Source organism: the organism of the source record quoted next, unplaced genomic scaffold (assembly GCF_019419815.1).
Source record: "Pyrus x bretschneideri cultivar Hongxiangsu unplaced genomic scaffold, Pyrus_bretschneideri_v1 Contig43, whole genome shotgun sequence".
NCBI classification, from domain to species: domain Eukaryota; kingdom Viridiplantae; phylum Streptophyta; class Magnoliopsida; order Rosales; family Rosaceae; genus Pyrus; species Pyrus x bretschneideri.
Genome location: NW_025999757.1, coordinates 3,191,010 through 3,207,649, shown reverse-complemented (window position 1 = coordinate 3,207,649; position 16,640 = coordinate 3,191,010). Strand labels below are relative to the sequence as shown.

Genomic DNA, 16,640 nt, shown 5'->3' with positions numbered 1-16,640 from the left:
GTGGTACTTTGAGGTCCTTCACAATCGTTTCTCTCGATCTTCATAAGGTCTCGAGATCACCCTGGTTCGTATATAGATCCAACCCTCTATGCATGCATATAAAAACAATGTACTCAAGATTCATTCATAATAAACAATGTACACATAATACTTAAAAAACAATGAAATCAAGCACGGGTACATACAAAAAAATACAAGAAAATGGGCATATACCAAAAAATATGAAATAAATATAATGGGAGAAAATTCAAGGGTACATTATAAACACAGACACAAATAAAGAATTTTCAATACAACTTTTGGGTTCGTGGTAAATGATATCCAAGAACTCCTCTCTAGTTTTCAGGATAGTTCACTCGAGTATATTCAACGGAATTGCAATGTAGTGGCTCATCGCCTTGTTAAGTCCAGTTTAATTTTCAATGAACCAAAAGTTTGGGTTGAGGAACCCTTTAAAACCATACGAGGTGTCCTCTATCAAGATTTGTATCTTATTTGAGTTTTATTCAAAATAAATGTCATTTCTATTAAAAAATATATATTCAAACAAAAATAGTGCCTTGGACAAAAGTCAAAAACTTTGATTAAAAACTGAAAATTAATAAAATTTCAATCAATAAATATTGATGGTTAGCTAGTAACAGATTTTAATTTTTTTTTTTTTATTAATTAGAAAAATATTTTGAGTTGTCGGGTTAACTTGATGGTTTGTTCCTCCTACAAGAATTAACTAGCTTCCTACAATTTTTCGATTATGTACATTCGAAGGCACACATTTACATATTATAAGTCATTTTCTGTCATATATGCTCATCAGTTTATGTCCAACGTGATGCAGCCACCACCATGATACGTCACATTCATATGATTCATGCAGAATTGAAGGACTTCATTTCTATGTTTTTATCTGTGTCAAATGAAAAAGACATTTCATACACGCCAAGAGTGTTTCTCTTTTTATGCCAACGACAATCTTAATCTCGAATATATAATAATACATTCTTTAACTTCCACTTAGAATTACGGTCTACTGGTATTCCTGTTCATTTGTAAATAATAGTATAAATATTCATCCTTAATGTAGATACTGTAGTTTGTTAAAAAAAAAAAAAAAAAAAAAAACAATATCAGCCCATGTGGCATGCCTAGCAAAAGCGAATTAATTGAGCCATTTTCCATGAAATTGTTTTGGTGAAGACAAAAATATAAATAAATAAATAAAATAAACAGTTTGACATGTATGATGATATTTTTGAAGTGATTGAAACAAGTAATTAACATCGTATTAACTAATAAATCACTTAAATGTTGAGTGAACTACCTATATAATGATGGTTTATTTAAGACTAGATGAAATCGTGATTTATTTTGGTTAATAATTGACGTGATGAATTATTACTGAACAGTGAAGAAAAGGATCAAATTCATCACAAAGACATGAAGTGCGGCGCCATTGTGAACTCCAATATTCATACCATGGCCTCACTAGTCACTACAACTTTTGTACAAGTTTGACCACATTTTACGAAGATGTATTGATTAAGAATATTCTTATCAAATCTCCGTCTAGTTGATTAAGAATATTCTTTCTTGCATCCGAAGTCACAGCTTCAAATTCACCCGCTTGTATACATTTTTTTTTTAAATTCAATGCAAGTCGAATATATATTAGTATAGCTGAAGAATTCTTACTAGAACATGGTGTTTTCATTAATTGTTTTTAGTGGGTATTAGCCTAGTTCCCTCGCTTGTTTCACTTTTTCTTTTTTCTTAATATTATTAATAAAATCTAGTAGAGGAGGGAGGAGGGGGGGGGGGGGGTTTCTGGGTGCAACGGTCATTTCTCCTCGCGAAGAGGGTTGGTGCCTCACATACAACTGTTAATGAAGAGCTAATCTCGCATAACCGTCTCTATAAACTAAATAAATTAAGCATTCACCTACCAAATCTTATGAACCTAAAGTAAAATGTGAATGCATGATGTGGATCATTGTCACATCCCGGCCCGAGCCCCCACCATAACCCGAGCCCGCTCCACCACCGTAATACAATATTGTCCGCTTTGGGCCCGACCACGCCCTCACGGTTTTGTTTATGGAAACTCACACGAGAACTTCCCAATGGGTCATTCATCATGGGAGTGCTCTTGCTCGCGCACCTTGTTTAACTTCGGAGTTCTCACGGAACCCAAAGCCAGTGAGCTTCCAAAATGCCTCGTGCTAGGTAGGGATGAGAATATACATATAAGGATCACTCCCCTGCGCGACGTGAGATCTTACAATCATACATTAGAAAAATGATGTAAACAAATATTTTATTAGAAAATGATGTAGCAAAAATATGAATGGATGATGTGTATCATGATAGGAAAGCTTTTTGTGGTTTGGTGGTGACGATGAATTGAGCTTGGCAAGTTGTCATGTGGAGCACCAATCCCATAAATTTCATACATTAGTGATCTAAATGATTAGCTCTCAATACTTTACTACTTAAATTAAACAAATGCTAAAGTTTCATACAAAACAAAACACTAATCCAAAAGAAGTGTATTGTAATCTTATGTAGGGCTTACATTTGTTCCTTGCTTTTTGAAAAGTTGGGAAATTAGAGGTTTGAAAGTGTGGTTTTGGGCATTGGTATTAGGAAAAGGGGAAGGGAGGCATTCAAAGTGGGTTCTTTCATGATTCCCCATGCTCTCTCGGTCTTTGGTGGACCAAACACTTTTTCTCACTTGAGCCATTTTTCTTCGGTGTTTTTTTTGTCTTTTTTTTTTGGTTTTTTTTTTCATTTAAAAGGGAAACAACTAGTGAAAAATTACGATTAATCATCATTTTTGGGAGCCGGGAACACTTAGTAATAAGTGGTTAAGTTAGGACAATATCAGTAATATTAGTAGTGGACCTGCATGAGCCTATAAAGTTTTTTATGGTATCAAAACAAGTTATTCCTTCAATATGTCATGAGCCCGATGTACTAGGCTCGAATTTCCCTCCTTAAGTTGAATTTTAAAAAAGTTGTGCTAGCTTCAGCTTAAGGATATTGAATGACCAGGCTTTAAAGTTGCATGGTCCTCAATGATGACCGAGCTCCCGAAAAGTTATGTTAGCTCCGGTATAATGACTTGGTCAGTTCCTACTTCCTAATGTCGAAATTGGTTTCCCTGGCCTGTGTGAGGCCACTTGTGAGGGGCCGTGTTGGAGAATAATTTCTCACATTGGTCGTATGATAAAAGAATACACGATTAATATATGAGATTTTCCACTCCTAATATCACCTAGTCCTTTTGTGATAAAACCCAACACCTAGTAATAGGTAGTTAAGTTGGAGAATATTGGTGATATTGGTTTGTGAACCTGCATGAGCCTATAAAGTTTATCATTATATTGGACAAGCTTTGAAATCTGTCGGAGTTGGGAGAATTGGTTGAAAAATTGGCTATTTCACAAAGAGTGCTCCTATGTCCACCCCTTAGTCCTATCTTTCCACCCACATTTTAATAAAATTCGATGATCATATTACCCTCTTATAAAATGACATATAAAGATAGAGCAGAATAAAAAACCTTCTCTGTCCACTGATTCCAACCACTGTGCAATATATCTCAATTACTAAAAATCTCTTTTCTTCATTTTCAATTTTTTCAGTCGTTCTATTTTCTAATTCAATTGTATATTCACCCGTGAATAATCAAATTAAGCTGAATCAAAATAATTGAATACATCACGAATCTACGACCTACGACCTACGACCCCGTGCCCCATGGTTATGAAGAAATGGATTTGGATTCACAAAGCTTTACGTATTCGTGGAGTTGTCATAATCCACATCCCACATGCATCCAATGCCTTCTGCCACAACATTTGTTGGGCTCCGGCTTCTCGGGTCGCGGACGAAGCCGCTTTCTCCACCGAATTTAGCTTGGCTTCGATGCTATGAATGGTTGAGCTTTGTTGCTGCTGCTGCTGCATCGCCTCCATGGTTGGCTGTGCAGATGGTTTGAATGGCGGTGGTACTTCAGAAAGGGTGGTCGCAGGAAGGGGAAGCCATGCTAATGAGGGGTGTCAAGCGCAAGGGTGCTTTGGGGATGCGATGGGTGGGAAGAGAGTGTAGTTTTTCGCAAAAGACAAATAAAAAATGGTGATTTGCTGAAAAGACAAAAACGCCCTTATGGAATTGCGCTCAAATCCATCGTCCTTTTCGTAACCACGGTGATCTTTAATCCGTGTCAATGGTCTAGGTGGAGCTATGGCATCTTGCCCTACTGCTGACCTAATTGAAAACCGACGATCATGAAAGTGAGAAGAGTGAGGGCGGGCTTTGCCGTAGGGTCTGTGGAGATGGGCCGTGTTGGATAATGATCAACAATTAATTACAAAGTTATATATATATATATGTTTAAATATGCTAATAAATAATAAATTCAACTCAATAATTTGACAGATTATGAATAAATGATATTAATATCAAACAAGTAAAAACAGTGATCGAGGCTTGTGTACCACGATGTATTTGAAACATAATTTTTTCCTTATTCGGTTCTTGTAGTTTAATGGACGTTTGTTTCATAGGGATTCAACAATCAAACTTGGACTCCAGCACTAGAAAACTTGGCTTTTGGTGAATATGTTTGTTGTACTCTTAGCAAGAATATTTTGGTATTTCAGAGGAAGGTTGTTGTTTTTTATGTGCCATGCAGATGGATGTATATATAATGCATATATGTCTATTCGCAACAGGTATGAATATGAGATGTATCTTTTGAGAGGCATCATCTCATATGGATGTAAAGCTCTTGGCGTTCTTTCGTTGTCTTCAGACTTCATCTGAATGGATGAGTTTGTCAACTTAAAAATTAAATAATTAAATTTGAAATTAAAAAATAATTCATTATTAATTTTAATTATTAGAGCCCACGAGCCCAATAACAAAATATTCAACAATGTATGCTGCCATCTTACTCCATAAAATTAAAAATGCTAATAATTTGATTATTCTCTCTCAAACACATACAGGAAAATTTGGAACTACTATTCGGTTTAGTTACGTCTAATTTTTACTTTATATAAGAAAATACTGGCTTAGAAAGTTGAATACTCCAATGAATCACATTTTTTATAGAACGATATCGGAGTAAGCAATTGTTAGTATTGAGCTCGATATTTATATGAGCCGAATATAAGATCTCATAAAGTATAAAAGAATACCACTAAACGCTAACGATAATCATAAACTCTAATTATTGATTAAAAATATCATAATGCTTTTTTGTCCGACCTTAAGCCCTATATACTAAAGCCCAAAGGACCCAAAACCTTGTTGCCCAAAGACCGAATATACCACTTTCAATGGACCCATATGCCCATTCTATAGCGTGAGATCGTCCAGGTCCTGAACCAAATGCGTACCAAGCAACTCCAATAGACACCTACTAGTAGGATGTGTATCACGTGCACTGCACGTGACACGGTCTTTTTCAAACCCTACAGAATTATTCAATTGCTCATTTATTGCGAAAGTTTTTTAATGTGGCCATCACGTACGTAGTGTTATCAAGTAATATATTATAATTGCATATCACTTTTACAACAGTGAGGGAAAGGAAAAATACTAATTTATTTTGATGTGGATTAGATTTTCACCGATTTTCTTCCTCACTAATATTATCGTTTGTCAACCAAAAAAAAAAAAAATGTGTTATAATATGAGTAGGCGATTCATTTGATAGGTTATAGAACTAGAGAGTTAATAAACTGATTCATACGTTATAATATAAATAAATTGATAAGATTACATGGCAATATGACAGTCACACTGAAAAATTCTCATCTTCACATTTGCAATACCTTCTAGTGTTTTGGCCTTTGAATTAACTATTGTGACATACATTTAAGAATTCCAATGCTTCACGAGAATTACCAAATAGTCTACGAGGAATCGTGAGTAAGTAACACCAGTACATCACTTAAGCTCTATTTTCACATGAATTTAAGGCATGAAACATGCCCAACTTGAATTAGGGATCAGTTTTAAAGGAGTTAAACACCTAAAATGCAGAATTAGTCCAAAAAACAAGAAAAGCATGAACAAAGCATAATGCATAACTGCGTATATTATCCTTAATTACTATTTTCCCCTAACCCATATTTTTAAGAAAAAAACCAAAATTTGATAAATGCATAAAATGCATAGGAAGTGGTTAATATTTAGTCACATTACCCTCACTTATTATCTCACTCTTTTTATTGGTCGTCTTCTTCAATCCTTAAGTAATTAAATCCCCGTCAATCCTTTCATCCCAAACCACCAATCCTTCAAACCCAATTTAGCCTCTTGCTCGGGATTTTAACCTGCTCGATAGCTTCGACATGTTGAATTATAAGTCTATAGCTGATTAGTATAGGTGAAATAAGATGAGTTTATTTGTGTATTCATTTGAGCATATCTGCCAAGTGTGAGGTCAAAAAGATGTAAGGCTAAAATAGTCATGTGTAGTGATCCTATAAATTAGCTAAATGTGTGGCTGAGATCAAGTATGATGTGTGTGGATCCAGCTAAGGCAAAACGGTCATGAAATGCACGAGTGTGTGCTTAATTTTCCATTAAGAGAAATATATTCCTCTCTGCAACTTCTGCAAGAGAGAATAGAACATTCATTCCTTTTGCATCCTTTAATCCTCTCTATCTCCATATCTTATAACCTAGAAAAATAAAAGAAAACAACACGGCCTCAGAGCCAAGTTCGATCATCTGAGCATGGGCGTAAATCTGTGAACTCATTGAGTTGAGTTGAAGCTCGGTGAAAGTCACCACAGACCCATTATCATCTGAGAAAAGAAATCAACTCGTTCAGACCAAAGATGTCTGGATCTGTAGGCTCGGAAGTGAGAACTCCAATTTTCTCTGGTGAGAACTACGAGTTCTAGAAAATCAAGATGGTGACGATTCTCAAATCACATGGGTTGTGGAATTTGGTAGAGAAGAGAGTTAAAACTTCCGATTCGAAGAAGAAGAAGACTGAAGGATCATCAGAGGATGATGTAGATGAAGAAATGGCTGCTGTGTTGATGCAAGATGCAAAGGCTCTAGGAATCATTCAGAATGCAGTCTTGAATCAAATCTTCCCTCGAATCGCCAATGTTGAATCAGCGAAGATGGCATGGGATTTGTTGTATGGAGAGTATCACGGTGGTGATCAGGTATGATCTGTGAAATTGCAAAATCTGAGACGTGAATTCAAATATGCTAGAATGCGTGATGATGAAATTTGTTTGGGTATCTTACTAGGCTAAATGAGTTGATTAATCAGATGAAAACGTTTGGTGAAATTCTGTCTAATGAAAGACTTGTGCAGAAAGTTCTGATTAACCTTAGTAAACCATATGATCCCATATGTTTAGTCATTGAGAATACAAAATGTTTGGAGCCTGTAGAATTGCAGAAAGTAGTTGCAATTTTGAAGAGCCAAGAACAATGGTTTGATTTGCATACTGTTGATGCAACTGAGAGAGCATTCTCTTCACTCTTTGTGAATCCAAAGGAACAAAACAAGAGTGGTGCTCACTCTGGTTCATCCAGATTTCAGAGAAACTGGAATTCTAAAGGCAAGAAATGGGAATCAAAACCCAAATTTCAGCAGAAATCTCCTTTGAACACTTATCAGAATATGAATGCATCTCAGTCAATGGGTCAAGAGGTTGCAAAGCCTTAGTGCAAGGTGTGTTCTAAATACCATTTTGGTGAGTGTAGATACAAAGGGAAACCAAAATGCTTCAATTGTGATAAATTTGGGCATTGGGCTAAAGAATATACTGCAGCTAAAACAGTGCAAAAGGAAAACAATGCTAACCAATTGGAGATGACAAGGAATCTATTTTATGCAAATAGCATAGTTACAGAACCAAGGGTGAATGGAGAGTGGTACAACGATAGTGGTTGTAGCAATCACATGACAGGAAATGTAGAATTGCTTGTTGATGTAAGAACCAACATAGCTGGCAAAGTTCAAATGCCAACTGGAGACCTTGTGAATGTAGCAGGAATGGGCTCATTAGTGATTGATACAAATAAAGGCAGAAAGTATGTTAAAGAAGTAATGTACCTGCCTAGTTTAAAAGAAAACTTGCTAAATGTAAGTCAAATGGATGAGCATGGATATTTCTTGGTGTTTGGTGGTGGAATGTGCAGTGTGTATGATGGTCCAGTGCAGTGTGTATGATGGTCCAGCACTGGAATGCTTAGTTATGAAAGTGAAGAAGAAAGTGAATAGGTGTTATCCATTGGCTTTATTATCTGAAAACCAAGTGGTTTTAAAAGCTAGTGTCACTCACTGTACAAGAAGAGGTCTATGTTGAGCAGCCTGAAGGTTTTATAGTCAAAGGCAAGGAGGAAAAGGTGTTCAAGCTTCATAAAGCTCTTTATGGTCTAAAACAAGCTCCAAGGGGAGAAGATATCTTGATTGTTTCTATCTATGTGGACGATATAGTCTATGTAGGCAGTTGCAAATCAATGCTAGAAGAGTTCAAGGAAGATATGAAAATGAAGTATGAGATGACAGATTTGGGACTCCTTCATCACTTCCTTGGAATGGGAGTGATTCAAGCTGACTCTAGCATCTTCATTCACCAAAAGAAGTATGCAAGTTCTTTACTAAGTAAATTTGGATTAAATGAAGCGAAGACTATCACAACTCATTTTGTAGCTACTGAGAAGTTATCTAAAGATGATGGAAGTGGACCTGCGAGTGAGGAAATGTATAAAAGCATTGTGGGAAGCCTTCTATATCTCACTGCTACAAGGCCGGATATAATGTATGCAACAAGTTTATCGGCAAGATTTATACACTCTCCTGCCAATAGACATTGTGGAATTGCAAGGAGACTACTCAAATACATCAAGAGAACTCTGGATTATGGCCTAGAGTATGTGAAAGGAAGGAAAGCTTGTTTAATTGGCTTCTGTGATAGTGATTGGGGTGGCTTATTGGAGGACAGCAAAAGCATATCAGGATATGCATTTTCATTTGGAAGTGGTGTGTTTTCTTGGGCTTTGGTCAAGCAAATCTGTGTTGCACTCTCAAATGTAGAGGTTGAATATATAAGTGCATCAGAAGCCACAGCTCAAGCAATATGGCTGAGGTTTGTTTTGGAAGATTTTGGAGAATTACAAACTGAAGCTACTCCTCTTCACTATGATAACACTTCTGCCATTGCTATTACAAAGAATTCTGTGTTCCATCAGAAGACCAAACACATTGATTAAAGGTATCATTTTATTAAGGATGCACTGCAGGAAGAAATCATTGATTTGGTGTATTGTTCCACTAAAGAGCAGCTAGCAGATATTTTCACAAAACCTTCGGCTAATGATCGTTTCAACTATCTCAGGAGTATGCCTGGAGTGAAATCAGCTCAAGACTTAAAAGGGAATGTTGAATTATAAATGAAATGAGATGAGTTTATTTGTGTATTCACTTGAGCATATCTGCTAAGTGTGAGGTCAAAAAGATGTAAGGCTAAAATAGTCATGTGTAGTGATCATATAAATTAGCTAGATGTGTGGCTGAGATCAAGTGTGATGTGTGTGAATCCAATTAAGGCAAAACAGTCGTGAAATGCACGAGTGTGTGCTTAATTTTCCATTAAGAGAAATATATTCCTCTCTGCAACTTCTGCAAGAGAGAAGAGAACATTCATTCCTCTTGTATCCTTTAATCCTCTTTATCTCCATATCTTATAACCCAGAAAAATCAAAGAAAACAACACGACCGCCATCACTTCCTGTCTTGTCTATGGCATCCAGTCTTCTCCCATTGCGAAAATAGACGTCAAGTTCATCTAATGCAACCTCACCAAATTCGAGCAGCGAATATTTATCGCTCTAGAAACCCTACGATTCAACGGCATCATCATCCTCAATTGTACTGAAAACAACAACAGTGGCAAAGCCTACACCTACTTCTTTTCACTCTCACACATCCTGCCGCACAAATACAACTACATCGTGAAGGCAGATGACGAAGTTTTCATTAGGCTTGAGCCACTTGCCTTGTTGCTCAACTTGTACTACAAATTCGTAATTCCATGTGCTAGCATGATCCTGTTTGTGAACTACACGTTCGGGATATGATTTGTGCTGCCCTGGGATTTGGTTGCATGGATTTGAGCTTGTGACACTCCGAGAAAGGACGTGTTTGGTCTCGAGTATAAGTTGGTCGGAAAGTGGTTGAAGGTGGGAATAGAAGCAAAAAACCAGTTCTCGAATAAGTTGGCAATGTACAACTATCCGGGAACCGATGTGAAGTATTCTCGTGAGTTTATACCAGAAACTGTGGCTGTTCACCGGCTCAATGGGTGGGATCAATGGCTGCGTGTGCATGAATTTTTTAATACCAAAGTAGCGCTCTAACAAAATTTTTACTTTTAACTTTTAATAAATTTTTTACATGAACTTTGATAGCTACATTAAAATTGTTATGGACAAATTACAATTTTTAAACGAATGCATGGGAGACCGAAACATAGGAATTTGAATGTCCAACTTTCCAATGCATTTAATCTACAATACGAACTTGTTTGACATTTTTTATTTTACACAATTTACAACGGGGGAATACGTTGGTATCAAACTCCCTGTTAGCGCCCAATCATTTTACGGAAAGCTCTAGTGGATTAAAGACATTGCTCTGTATGTTTGTACGACCTCATGCCAATCCCAATTATATTATATGTATTTATCTGAAAAATTAGTAGTTGGTCATAAACAAGCTTTAATTAATAATCATGTCACGCCAAATAAGAAAATATATCATACCAATTATTTTAAAGTTTTAAACAAGCTTTAATTAAGCCCAATTATTTTAATTCATGAATTATCCCTTATACTCATTATCATGGTCAAAATAATTGGAGAACATTGTAAGTGAAATTCCTAAATTTCAGGCACCCAATTCAAGCTATTTCATTTCTGTTTATTGTTTATACCCAAGACAGAGTTGATGAACCAAAAAGTCTGAATAAAAACGCCATTGAACAAATCCTCTGTAGGACCAGATTCTGAGCAAGCTTCAGGGTTGGAAACATACTCTTCTTTCGCAGGTGGGGAGAGAGGTTCTACTTAAGGCGGTGGTTTAGGCTATACGGTGCTTATCTGATGAACCTGTTCAAGTTTCCGGAACTTATCTGTAAAGAAATGGATTATTTGGTTACCAATTTCTGGTGGGAGCATGATAAGAAGGAGAGGCATATCTATTAGGTTTCCAAGGACGTTCTTCGATTGCCAAAAGCTCAAAGGGTGTAGGTTTTTCAAAGCTTTATGGAGTTTAATGATGCCCTTTTAGCAAAGCAGTGCTGGCATTTAATTCAGGAACTAGAGTCACTGTGGGCATAGGTGTTGAAGGCTAGATATTTCCCTCACTGTTCGTTTCTAGAGGCTAAGCAGGGTGATCGTGCTTCATGGGCTTGGTCAAGCTTGTTATGAGGTCGATATATTCTGCTGCAAGGCGCCCATTGCCAGGTGATGAGTGGCCAGCAGATTAGTCTGTGGCGGGATCAATGGTTGCCTTCGTTTCTGGATGGTCACCCTATCCCTTCGGGGGATGTGCAAGTTAGCCGGAAATCCACAGTGGATTTCCTTATTAATCCAGCCACTAGATAATAGAATTTGGAGTTTCCTTGACCGTTTCTTTTGGTGGAGGTACTTGAGGCTATTTTGGCCATTTCAATTAGCAAGACTATATAGCAGGATTGATTAGTCTGGCTTATGGTTAAGACCAGAGTGTATTTTGTTATTCTATCAAATCGAGTTATCATTGGCAACATTCTCAGCTTCCTCCTCCTTCGCCCTAGTACTCCTCCTCGGCTGCTTCCATTCCAGGGAGATTATGGAAGTGGGTGTGGCAGCTTCATACTTCCTCTAAATTGAAATGTTTTATGTGGAAGACATTGCATCGTGCACTTCCCACGACGGCAGCTCTTTACAACCGGAAATACGCGCCTTACCGCTTTGCCCTTTATGTCATTCACATGAGGTGTCTGTTGAACATTTATTTTTTCTCTATCCATGGGTGAAAGCTATTTGGTTTGGGGGTGCTTTAACATATGAAGTTAATTCTCCAGAAATTACTTCATGGGATACTTGGCTTCTGGCTGTTCTACAGGATCATGTTCTTTCCAAGAATGACTTGATGCGGGTTTTTTCTCTCATTGCATTCTCTTGTTGGCACATTTAGAAAGCACGGTGTCATTTCTTTTACCAACATGATGCTATCAATCCGTTACGGGTTCTCTAAGCTATTTTCACCAGTGTGGCGACTTTCCATGATGCTAGGCAGGTTTCCTACAGTCGACGGGGATGACACCTATCTCATAGAGAGGGAGAGGTTAGGTGGGTGCTGCCAACTCTTCCTTATGTAAAAATAAATGTTGATGCCAGTTGGGATGTTGCTACAAGCACTGGATATGCAGGGGCAGTGGTGCGGGATTTTTTGGGGAATTTCTTGGCAGCTCGTCGCACAAAACTTAGGGTGACTTGCGTGGCTTATGCGGAAGCCTTGGCTATGCAGAATGGTTGTGACTTGGGTATCTCTTTGGGTCTCACTCATGTGGTTGTTGAAACGGATTCTCATGACACTATATCCTGTTAGCGGGATTCAATTTCTGAGAGCAGGTGGGAGGCTTTTCCTATTTTAGCAAAGTGTGTGAAGCTTGAAGAAGCTTTTCATGTCTGTCGCTGGTCTTGGATTCCAAGATCAGCTAATTTGGCGGCTGACGATTTGGTGTCGTGAAGGTGTGTGGAGATATGTGATGCGTCTTGGGTGGATAGGCCCCTATCTTCACTTATGCATGTTTTAAATAAAGATGGCTTACCTTGGCTGCCTTAATTTGTGGGGGAGGTGCTAGGGGGGACACTTTGAGCCTTGCTTTGAGTATTGGTTAGTCTAACCCCTGTACTTCATGGTTGTCTTTAGGTGATTGTTGTTGTTTGGCTTTCGTTGTTCTTTTAGGCCTCTCTTGCCTAGTTAATGTAGCTCTGTTTCCCAAAAAAAAAAAAAAGGTTTGCCATTGAAAAGTTGATTATGACGTCACCACTAACAGAAAAATGTACCCACGGGATACATGGCCTTCTTAAGTCCCATAAACTGCAAAGCTCTTCTGATATTTATGTTTGCATTCAAATGCATCAGTATTTGTTGGAGTAGGTACTCTTCCCTCCTCTCACAAATTTTTTTTTTTTGTCTTCTTCTAGTTATTAAAAAATTAACACAAATGTTGACGTGACTTAACTGTAATCGTTCAAATAGAAAGGGAAGGGAGATGAGGAAGACTAGGAAGGGATGGTTACCTGATTAGCTAGTTTGTACCCAAACTGAAAAGTTGGTTTTCCAGTCCCCATATATGTGAACAACAAAATGTACCCAATGCAAAAAGATTGTACCCACACTGGCATTTTAAGCCCCATAAAGGGGAAAAAACTTATTCAAGCATTTTAACAAACACATGTTGTACATACCAGAATTTTTCATAAACAAAAAAACAAGCCAAGATGAAATGCTCGCATATTCAAATACAAGTCATCAAAGTGAAGATACAAAAACACCTTGTCAAAAAAGAAAGGAAAAAAACCTCGAACTAGTAGTAAGATCTCCAAGTTTTCTTTGCAAATGCAAGTGCAGTTCTTTTCCCCTTGAAAAACCTCCAACTTACAAAGATTACCCATTTAAAAATCTTTACAAAGTCTCCCGATGTAAGAAAAAACTAACACAGTTTCTTCAAATTCTTTTGCAAAAATTTGCGTTCATTTGAGCACTCGTGGGGAAAATATGATTATGACTCAAAGTTAAGCGAAATATGAATTTGGCAGTACATATTGTTGGAGTGGAAAATTTCGGATATTCCAATTCTCCACTAATGAGTAATCTTGAACACATTGATAAGTTTTAGACACCATCTTCGCTTGCCATCAATAAGGGAGCAGGAAGACCTGCAAGAAAACACTTTGACACACATGTCAGTGTTTGTTCAGAATGCTTGTAAAGTATAGAACGATCTCGTACCTCTCATTTTCTCTCCCCCGTTCTGGTGGGATTTTAGTCTTTTTATAGGCATTAAAAGCTTGGCTTCCAAGTCCCATTATCTCACTCCATATTCTTTTGTAGTGGCTAATTCATGTTGCTTGATTATAGCTCCACTCTCAATGTTTGACGTGCTAGTGGGTTGTTTAGTGGAGTAATTTTTAGCTCTCATATTCCCCCATTTTTTCTTTGCAAACACATATCATTTAGGGTTTGCAGAGGAAAAATGTTTCTTTGCAAAAATTCATTTGACTTGAGATATCATCATGAGTTTAGCCTTCGACCACAGTCATATGGTTTTCAGCCTTAATTTTGGCCTTCGGCCACTGTCATATTGGTCTTCAACCATGAGTTTTGGGTCTTAAACCTTCGGCTCTTATTCGGTCTAGGTCTTCAACCCACGATCTCATGATCTTCGCTCGCCAATTTAGAGCTCATTTGGAAGTGCTTGTAAAATAACTGAAAGCGCTTTTGGTGAAAATGTTTTTAGAACCAATATTTAGTAAATATGCAAGTAAATCCTGGAAAGCACTTAAAGTGCTTTCTGGAAGAAGCACATAACTAGTGCTTATTGCAAAAAGCACTTTAAGTGCTTTTGGAACCCAAAAACATTTTATCTAAAAGCGATTTCAGTCATTTTAAAAGTACATCCAAACGAGCCCTTATGTAGTAATAGCATGGAGTAATTGAAATTCGAATAATATCAATATTACTAATGAGCATGAATAAGATAAAAATTCTTATTTGTCGACGATCGAGAGTTAATGTATAATATGTTTCTTTTGATCAGGAGCCTTCAGCACAGACGGTATTCGTGTGCTTTTAATATGCTCCATAATTCATGCACCAGAGCACAAATTCCATGAAATGCTTAGTATTCATCATCACTATCACTATTGTCGTCGTTGCTAGGTCATTGAAAGCCTTCAACCTCTTAACCAACTTCTTCTTCCTCTCATCAAAGGTAAGCTTCTTTAGGTTATACCTCTTGCATTTTTGAGGAGCCAACTTTTTAGTCTTCTTGATTGTAGGATCAACACCGATGGCAGCATGAACTTTCTTGTACAACTCCTTGATGTTATCTGCTTCAATGCCCTTCTTAATATATTCACTGAAGTGACTATGGTATTTCTCTGGCTCATCCTCCACCAAAGTCGTCATGTATGCAGCAACATGGCCACCATAGATATACTTAAAAGAGAGTGAATAGAAAACTTCCTTGTTTGGGGTTTTTGGCCTGTGCCCCCATTTTGGCTTGGGTGGCATCCACAACTTTTCCATACAGCTTTTTGTACGTTTCCCACAAACATCATTAACTGTTGGTGTGAAATGTCCTACATGAAGAAATTGCTCCACATATTCTTTTACTGCAATCCCCACGTTTGTTGAATCCTTTATTGAGAAGCGACCCTGATTGTTTTTTTTTTTTAAGCTTCATTTAGGTGGAGGTGGGTTCCTGCAAAAGGTATTGCGATGCTCAAGTCAGTCAATTGAATTCGTATAGAGGTCTGATGCTTGGGGAGCAAGTACCGCTACTTGTCCCTCGCTCCCTCTTCCGTAATGGAGGTAGTTATTTACCTCCTTCCACATGTTCTCCTTCTCATGCTCTAGTGAGGGTCACAACACACATGGATTATCACTCATGATCTTTGTGAGCTTTACCCTTTAGTCTAACCATCATAGGCTTGTCTTACATAACACCATCTCTTTGGATGATCGGTATGGGCCTATGAGTCGAAATCGAATTTGATCCTTCCACACATATCCACAATAATATTGATGAATTCGAATGCAAACGTAAAAATTAGAAATGGAATAGCTTGAACTAGGTTACTGAAATCTTAGAGTTTCAGTTACCATGATCTTCAATTATTTTGACCGTGATAATGAGTGATAGGAGAGAGAACTAGTGATCAAGGACCGAAATCTAATTTATTCTTTAAAAAATTAAAAGAACCACCAAGCCGGAATCTAATTTCTCCTATAAAAAATTAAAAGAACCACTAAACTGAAACGTCGGGTCGAAAAAGAAAAACGTAGAAACGGAAGCAGCATGATTGATGACAAGGATATCTCCACGTCTAAAAGGCTTTGGGTCACTTTCAAGAAAAGATTAATAACATTTGAAAATGTATTATTAAATAGGGACCTGCGCATAAATGAATCAAATCTTAAGTTGAGTTTTAATTCGAATGGAAACATAAGAAATGTTTTCAATTTTGCTTAGCATTGAATATATGAGAATAAATGTGAAAATAAAAGATCTAAATAATTTTGGAAATTAAATTTAACGGTTAAATGCGAACTTGAACTACATTATTACTAACTCATTGTGAGACTTAGTCCACTACTCCACCCTTAGTGTAGATAATATCGTTTGTTCATAAAAATAAAAATAAAACTATAAAAGTGTTAAAGTATTTTGCATTGAAAATGGTCTTCTAAAGATCACCCCCTCTCATTTAATGTAGCTAATATTGTTTGTCAAAAAAATAAAAAGTTTTCTAAAGATTTTCTTTTTAAATTTTTCGATGTATTGGAGATGACTTTATTAGCGTATTAGACATGTTTT

General features: G+C 37.1%; 1 protein-coding gene across 1 annotated transcript; it reads right to left on the bottom strand.

Moving 5' to 3' along the window:
* Positions 1–14,890: 14,890 nt before the first annotated feature.
* LOC103962271 (60S ribosomal protein L5-like) lies at positions 14,891–15,349 on the bottom strand. Its single transcript, XM_009374959.2, has one exon. It carries the CDS (start codon positions 15,347–15,349, stop codon positions 14,891–14,893), a length of 459 nt encoding a protein of 152 aa, XP_009373234.2.
* Positions 15,350–16,640: the final 1,291 nt, after the last annotated feature.

What these genes read in the sequence shown, in the direction of transcription:
- LOC103962271 (XM_009374959.2), bottom strand. Translation starts at nt 15,349, where the DNA reads ATGGAAAAGTTGTGGATGCCACCCAAGCCAAAATGGGGGCACAGGCCA.